Below are 8,743 nucleotides of genomic sequence, written 5' to 3'. Positions count from 1 at the left end.
GAGAATGTAAAGCCAAATAAACACATACTGAACTTACCAAGTTTTGCCATCAGGTTAATTTACTCAAAACACTCTCATTCATCTTGATCTAGCAACTTCTTCAGAAACATCATTTAAGATCCTCCATAACCCAGCACGCTAATAATTTTTTAAAATTTAAATCTTGACTTCACCTCCAAATTAAAAGTATCAAAAATGAAACACAACAGGTAAAACAGAAGCATATCTCCAAATTAGACCTACCAAGAGAGAACAATAAGTTGATAAATTCTTACATTTTGCAGAGAAAGAATAAGTAATGGTTGCCATTAGTTTTTTTAAATCCAAAGCTTTCAAATGATTTATTCACTGATTCACAGAACAAATATGTATTGGGTAATTTCTTTGGGGTAGGTACTGCTTCAGGCACTAGAAATAGAGAACAACCAGCAGAAATTTATTCCCACGTACCTTCGGGAGTGAACAGAAGCAACACTATGTTAAAGAAAGCAAAAGTTAACTTGCAGTAATAAACATTTTTTATGAAGGAGAATTATAAACCTTTACAATTATGGAAATAATAAATAAATAGTATTTTGCAATACTAAATACTAAAAACTAAACAAAACAGTTTGGTACAGGCACAAAAACAGACACACTGATCAAGGGAAGACAGTAGGGAACCCAGAAATAAACTCAGGCACCTATTTTCAATTAATCTATAGCAAAACTAAATACTAAATATCAAAACAAAAGTTATACATATTGCATATTAAATTTTTAATGACAAGACTTTTAAATGTTATATAGTAGTAGTAATGCATACATGCTCAGTCGTGTCCAACTCTTTGTGACCCCATGGACTGTAACCCATCTGGCTCCTCTGTCCGTGGGATTTTCCAGGCAAGAATACTGGAGTGGGTTGCCATTTCCTACTCCAGGGTATCTTCACAACCCAGGGATCATACTGGTGTCTCTTATGTATTCTGCATTGACAGGCAGAGTCTTTACCACTGTACCACTTGGGAAGCCTCTTAAATGTTATAAGATTTTCTCAAAAAAAAAAAAAAAAAAGAAATGAAAGGGAAAATTGTGAGAATGGATAACAACTACTTTGAAGAATTTAAGTATTTTGGTATTACAAAAACCTGCCAGATGCAGACACATATATTGAAATGTCAGCACACAATATCTCTAAAATAGGCAAGCACACATCAAAAATTAAGTAAAATAAATAAAGTAAAAACAGCCAGATGTATGGAATCTTGGAAACTTACAAATGTTTTCAAAAGAAATACAAAGAGCTGTACATAAAGGTATTCCATTTTTTAATTATATAAATAGTTATACATTGGAAGAACACACACTATTTACCACATTTCCTAGAAAAAAAAAACTTACACAGATCATCATCTGAAACTATTTCCTCCATTCTCTACAATTCATGCTATAGACTCTTGAACCTGTGTTCAAGAAGTTCACAGTTAGTCTTTTCCAACTGCCGTTTCCCTGTATTTTATATATATTCTCATTCTGTATTGAAGCACCCATTTTTTCCCTTCAGTTTTTTTATTTAAAAGTCACTCAGGTTCCTTAAAAAATTAAACATAACACACTACCCTATGGTCCAGCCATCCCATTTCTGGGTATATATCCAAAAGAGCTAAAAAGGATTTCAAAGAGATGTGTACACACTCATGTTCATTGTAGCAATATTCACAATAACTAATATGTAGAATCAAACTAAATGTCTACCTACTGATTAATGGATAAATAAATGCGGTATATACACACAGTGGAATACTACTCAGCCTTCAAAAAGAAGAAAATTCAGCAACATGTGACAATGTGGATGGACCTTGAAGACAGTATCCTAAGTGAAATAAACCAGATACAGAAAGACAAAAACTTCATGGTTTCATTTACATGAAATTTCTAAAATAGTCAAATTAATAAAATTAAAGACTAGAATAGTAATTACCAGGGAACAGGGCTGAAGGGGTCAGGGGAATGGGGAATTATTAATGAAAAGGCATAAAATTTTAGTTAAGTAAAATTAATAAACTCTAAAGACTTGCTTTACAACATTGTACCTATAATCAACAATAATGTAATCTACACTAAAAATCTGTTAAAAAGGTAGATCTCACAAAGTGTTCTTGCCACAATAAAATCTTCTCAGAAAATATACACACATATCATTTTTCAGACAAGAGACAAGCCATTATAAATATGATTTCAGTGAACACCTAGATCTAAACCTTGATGCTAGTTAATATTCCTGTACATGATAAACAACCCATCATTCAGCCATACCTACTGTTACTAAAAGGGCTATTCCTTTCAGATTTCACATTTTTACAACATGTCTATGCTTCACCCTTGAAATTTTATGAAAGGATCATCAGATTATCTATTGTATATTTGCCAAAAAACAAAATGGGCTCAGAAAACAACACAATAATCATAACACTGGTACTGTTATCTTACCATGAACAAGAAAGATCTCTGGGCTGTGTGATTTTGTGATTTACAGTAAAAAAAAAAAAAAAAAAATCTATTTGTCATCATCCAGTTCCTGACAGGATGCTCCTACAACCCTTGGAATTTCTTAAGGGATGAGAGCAATAAATGTATCTTTTGTTATGTTAATGAGAAGATATGGGAAGCCGTGGGTCACCTAGGGATGAAGCCTGGTTGCCAGGGAAATCAATCACCTGATTAGAGGATTGGAATTTACAGTCCCCAAGTTGGAAAAGACCCTGATGCTGGGAAACATTGAAGGAAGGAGGAGAAGGCTACGACAGAGGATGAGATGGTTGGATGGCATCACTGACTCAATGGACATGGGTTTGGGGGGACTCCAGGAGTTGGTGATGGACAGGGAGGCCTGGAGTGCTGCATTTCATGGAGTTGCAAAGAGTTGGACACAACTGAGCAACTGAACTGAACTGAATAATTATTTAAAGGAAAAGCAGATGTGCATTGAGTGTACGCAGAAAGATACTCTTATACACGTGACTTGAAAGAACATACTAATTATTAGTATTAGTAGATTATAGTTCTAAGTATGTATCTCAGTATCTCAAAGAAATTTTACTTTGATCCATTTTTCCAGACAATGTGCAGAAATATTTTCAAAAAATTTTTTGTAAATTTCTTATAATTGTAGAAAATATAAAAGAAGCTAAAATGATTAAAGGTAATTAGAAACAGCATAATTATCTATAAAGTGATATTTTTTAAAATGGTAAAACTGGAAACAGCATTTATTTACAACAATGATAAATTTGAATTTAAATGCTGCCGTACAGTAATACAGTGGACTGAAATTAAATAGATTTAAAATAATGCATGCAAATAATTATTGAGACATAAATAGGCTCACACACATCTAAGTGTTAATTGTTGTTGTTTAGTCACTCTGTTGTGGCCAACTCTTTGCAACCCCATGGACTGTAGCTCACCAGGTTCCTCAGTCCATGTGATTTCCCAGGCAATAGTACTGGCATAGGTTGCCATTTCCTTCTCCAGGGGATTTTTCCAACCCAGGGATTGAACCTATGACTCCGACATTGCAGGTTCATTCTTTACCACTGAGCCACCTGGGAAGCCCAAGGGTAAAACAGCTGTGACAATCTGAGTACCACAGTATGGAAGTATTTTTCAATAATGTCCATGCATTTGTAATTATTCCATGTGATACACATAGATAGATTGGCAGGAGGAAAAGTATTGAAGGCCATGCTCCAAAATGTTACCTCTCATTACCTCTATTTTAAGTCTTCCTTAATTCTTTTTCACTTTAATTTCTTATTGTCATATGTCTCATCAAATGTCTTAATATATAACATACATATTTTATAATAGAAAAAGTAAAGAGAGAGATCTATCATCTTTACCTCACACAAGAATTAGTTAAAAGAAACTAGACTACGTTTTGTTTTTAATTAAAGTCAGTTGTCCTCACAGTCCATAAAGTGATTCTGTTGCTTTCCCTGTCTCTAAAGATCATTTTCCCTCTGTTACTATATTAGTTTGCCTTGTTTCAATTACCCAAAGGTTAATTGATACAAGATGATTACTCAGATGCTAAATTAGTATTTTTTGATCCTGAGTCACCAAGGACTCTCTTATTTATTACTTCTGCTGCAGATTCAGTAAATGAAATAAATATTAAGAGAAAATCCTCTCGCTGAGCGTCATAGTTCAGAACATCAGCTTGTCCAAAACTACTAGGCTTTCCTTTGAGCCTGCTTTTCTTCTCAATTATTGAAACTTTTTCTTTTTTTTTTTTTTTTTAAAGCTATTCCCTCGATTTGTCTTAGCACTACATCTACTGTGAGGAAGTTGACATATTTGAAGACAAAAAGTTTTAAGGGAATTATGCATTCCCAAGCTGCTGTTCCTGTAGGAGTGACCAGATTCGATCGGTGCTATTGGTGGTGGTGTTCAGTCACCAAGTCGTGTCCGACTCTTCTTGGCCCCACAGACTGCAGCATACCAGCCTTCCTTGTTCCTCACTATCTCCATGAGTTCGCCCAAGTTTATGTCCATTGAATCGGGGAAGCCATCCAACCATCTCATCCTCTGTCGCCCATACAATCAGTAGTAACCAGAAATTCTCATGCTTCTAACACTATTTGCATTATATTCATTTTCAAGTTGTAGCTATAAGAATGATTAACTGCAAGAATGTAAGTACTATAAATTCTGCATTTCAGTTACATTTTTGGGGACGTGGGTAATATTTGCCTCTCGTAAGTTAATCTTTCTGGATTGTACAAAATTTATCAGTGGAAATTCTAATGTGGGTATCAATTAAACATCATTTTCAGAGCACTTTAATCTCGGACAGTAATAGTTATTCATAAGATTATTTTGAGCTACAAAAATAAATAAGAGATCACCTAAAAACAACATAATTTGTACACCATGACAAATTAATACAAGTGGAAACTAAAAACTGAAAACAAGTGGCTGAGTATGTGCTTCTCCCACAAAATTCAAGACTGGGGACAGAGATGGAAGTGGGAAACAGTGGTTTGGTTATTAAAAAATAGGAGGAGAGCGTGAAAAATCAAGAGTTTCATTGTGGATGTTTTATATTTGCAGTGCATTTGGATATATAACTGAAGATAAATCATTTTGAGGATTAGAAATTCAAGAAAATACCCCAAAAGAGTACATACGTTAAGGAAAGCTTTGGGTAAAAAGTTGCAATGAGTAGTAAGTAAATCAAAGAGATCTAATGTATGTATCGATAGTAATATTATATTATAATTATGTAAGGTGATAAGTATCCACTACAAGAGCAATCATGTTGCAGTTATAAATGTATCAAAGTAACACCCTATATACTTTAAATTTACACACATGTCAAATTTTTCAAATTTAAAAAATTCAAGAAAATGGTAAAGAAATGCTAAGAACTATCAACATAGAGTTCAGGGGGAAAAAAGAAGTGTCTAGATATTAGAAAGCCAAAAGATGACAGGAAAATATGTGATATTAAAGTAAGTTATGAGACTTACTCATAACTTCTATGAGTCAAAATTCTATGACTATTTTATGGTTAAAACTAGACATTTCCTATGATGTTTCTTGAACTCTAATAGCCAAAAGAAAGTGTTTGATGAACTTTGGCATAAATTGTTTCATTAGATTTATGTTTCATTAGAAAATGATTGCAATGTATTGATGATTGAATGTATGGTCTGTCTCTAAAATGAAAATCATTGTGGACCAGGTCATTGAAATAGTTAAAATTTGTTTATTACTCATTATCAGCCAGGCACTTTTTATAAATACTCTAAATATTAACTTATTTAATTTTTCAACATTAATATATGTGAAGGATAATAATATTATTTCCATTTTGTAAATGGCATAACTTAGCCACAGTGAAAGCAAGCCAATCTTGAAGAATATGCTTAAGAATTTAACCTGAATTTTTTGTAGTTAGTAACATTAATAATAATATTTTGGAATGTGTCTCAACCTCACCTAAATGGATTGAAAACTAAGAAAAATTGTAATGATTTTTTACATCCCTATATATTTATACCCAACACATGTTGTTATTCTACACCATGTATTTGTCATCAAAATATTGCTTGTCTTCTGTACCACAGTAGAAAATTAGTGTAATTTTAAACAGAAAATTATGAGATAGATTCAGGGGCATAGGTGAGTAAGAAAGAAGTTGTTTAAAGGCAACATAGACTTTTAAAATTGCAATCCTAGAGCTCAGCACCTTCAGTATTGGATGTGGAATGCATTTAGTGAGACAAACTATTTGTGATCAACTGTGTCAATAACAAAATTTTAAGGAAACACATGAAGGTAAAAATCAAAGTTTGGTACTCAGTTTTAGGATTCAGTCTGTGAGCAAGAAAGAACTCACTCTCACAAAACATTAGCAGCTAAATCCAAAATAAGGGAAAATCAAATCCAAGATATAGATAAAATATAAAGTGGAAACAAAACATAAAATGTAAAGAGAAAGAAGCACCAATAATATTTCATAGTATGATATAGATAAAGCAATTCTGATTTTTTAATCTCCCCTGAAATGATCAATAATACACAACTGTGGAACCTAGGGTACCAGTGTACTGAAAATATTTATGAACAAGATTTTTTAATGCCTGTGAGTTTGTTTGCATAGTTTTGCCTCCATTAATAACCACTCTATGCATATCAAATATTTCTGAATCATAAATGCAGATTGAGTAGAAGTCAGGATTCAGCGATGAGAAACCACACAGTAACCACTTTTATCCTGCTGGGATTGACTGATGATCCACAGCTGAAGACTGTGATTTTCATCTTTTTATTTCTCACTTACATGTTGAGTGTAACTGGGAACCTGACAATCATCTCCCTCACCTTCATAGACTCTCACCTGAAAACTGCCATGTACTTTTTCCTGCAAAATTTCTCCTTCTTAGAAATCTCATTTACATCTGCTTGTATTCCCAGATATTTGTATAACATATCAACAGGTGACAAGACAATAGCATATAATAACTGCATCAGTCAAATATTTTTTGCTGATCTTTTTGGTGTAACTGAGTTTTTTCTCCTGGCTACCATGTCCTATGATAGATACGTGGCCATCTGCAATCCCTTGCATTACGTGACTATCATGAACAACATGGTCTGTAGAAGACTCATCCTTTGTTGCTGGATGGCTGGCTTGTTGATCATAATCTCTCCACTTAGCCTGGGCCTGAATCTGGAATTCTGTGACTCCAATGTTATTGACCATTTTTTCTGTGATGCAGTCCCCATTCTAAAAATCTCATGCTCAGAAACGTGGCTTATAGAGCAAATGATCATAGTCTGTGCAGTGTTGACCTTTATCATGACCCTCCTGTGTGTTGTTCTATCATATATATACATCATCAAGACCGTTTTACAATTCCCTTCTGCCCAGCAAAGGAAAAAGGCATTTTCCACGTGTTCTTCCCATTCGATTGTGGTCTCCATCACCTATGGAAGCTGTATTTTCATCTATGTTAAGCCTTCAGCAAAGGAATCAGCAGGTATTAATAAGGGTGTGGCAATGCTCACTACTTCAATTGCTCCTATGCTGAACCCCTTCATTTACACCTTGAGAAACAAGCAAGTTAAACAAGCCTTTGGTGATGCAATCAAAAGAATTGCATTATTCTCAAAGATCTAATGGAATTTGCTAATGTAAAGGAATCAATTTTTCATAAAAAGATCATTCATTCCTAAGTATGTATCTTTAAGCTTTCGAGTCGTTTCTTTCCTGGTATGGAAACTGTTTCAGGCAGCTCTCTTAAAAAGACAGTAAGAAAAATGACATTACACCCTAACAAGACTTTACCAAAGGGCTAACAATGAAATGAAAGAAGAAAAACCTACAAGTTCATTGTACATTTTGAACAGGGTAATTGTGTGATTGCTTTTTCCTTTCTTAGATTTCAAGAGTGTTTTTTGATGTCAGGCACCATTTCAAGTATTAGAAACAGAACAGAAAACCTAAAATGTATTGCCTTTACATTTTTATAGTTAAGAAGGGATACATGACCAGGGCATTTAAAAAAACATAACCATCACAAGGAGCAAAAATAAAAATATGATTTTTAAGTTAAAAAAAAGAAACTATTACAATTGATTGTGTCTTAAGGTAGAAACTGAATTATAAAAAAGTCTCTTACAATAATGAATACTCTAAAAATTCCAGACTTACAAATCAATTTAAACAGAAAACATGCGAAATTAAAGTGCTAAAAATTTTTCCATGTGAATTTTTGAGGAAAATGATTATTTATGTATTAGACTGGCCAAAAGTTCATTCAGGTTTTTCCATAACAGCTTACAGAAAACTCTGAATGAAATTTTGGGCCAATCCAATACATCAGCATTTGTTTCTACACATCAAACTTTAACAGTGTGCATTGGCTGGTAAGAAAATGATTAGAAGAGGGACTTCCCTGTACTTTCATCTTTATTAAACCCTCAGTAAAGGAATCAGTGGCTATTAAAAAGTTATGATGATGCTCACTGCCTCGTATGCTGAATCCCTTCGTTTTGCTTTCTTTAAAAGACTGCCAGTTACTTCTCCAGCAAAAAAAAAAAAAGTGTTTATTCAAGAACAAAAGGAACTGTGACTTGTAGTCTACAACTATGGTGAGCCATATAGAAGTCCTCACACAAGAATGGGGACTCTTTTAAAGAGGGGAAAGGAAGTTGGGAGGGCTGTAGTAAACAAAGAGCATATGACTTTGCA

At 33.6% G+C, this 8,743-nt stretch overlaps 1 protein-coding gene across 1 annotated transcript; it reads left to right on the top strand.

Annotated features, from left to right (window-relative positions):
- Positions 1-6,733: 6,733 nt before the first annotated feature.
- On the top strand, positions 6,734-7,669 carry LOC122678324 (olfactory receptor 6C2-like). The gene has a single exon (XM_043878966.1). The coding sequence runs from the start codon at positions 6,734-6,736 to the stop codon at positions 7,667-7,669; it is 936 nt and encodes a 311-aa protein (XP_043734901.1).
- Positions 7,670-8,743: the final 1,074 nt, after the last annotated feature.

The sequence above is a fragment of the Cervus elaphus genome, chromosome 3 (assembly GCF_910594005.1).
Source record: "Cervus elaphus chromosome 3, mCerEla1.1, whole genome shotgun sequence".
Classification (NCBI taxonomy): Eukaryota; Metazoa; Chordata; class Mammalia; order Artiodactyla; family Cervidae; genus Cervus; species Cervus elaphus.
This window is presented reverse-complemented; position numbering and strand designations above follow the sequence as displayed.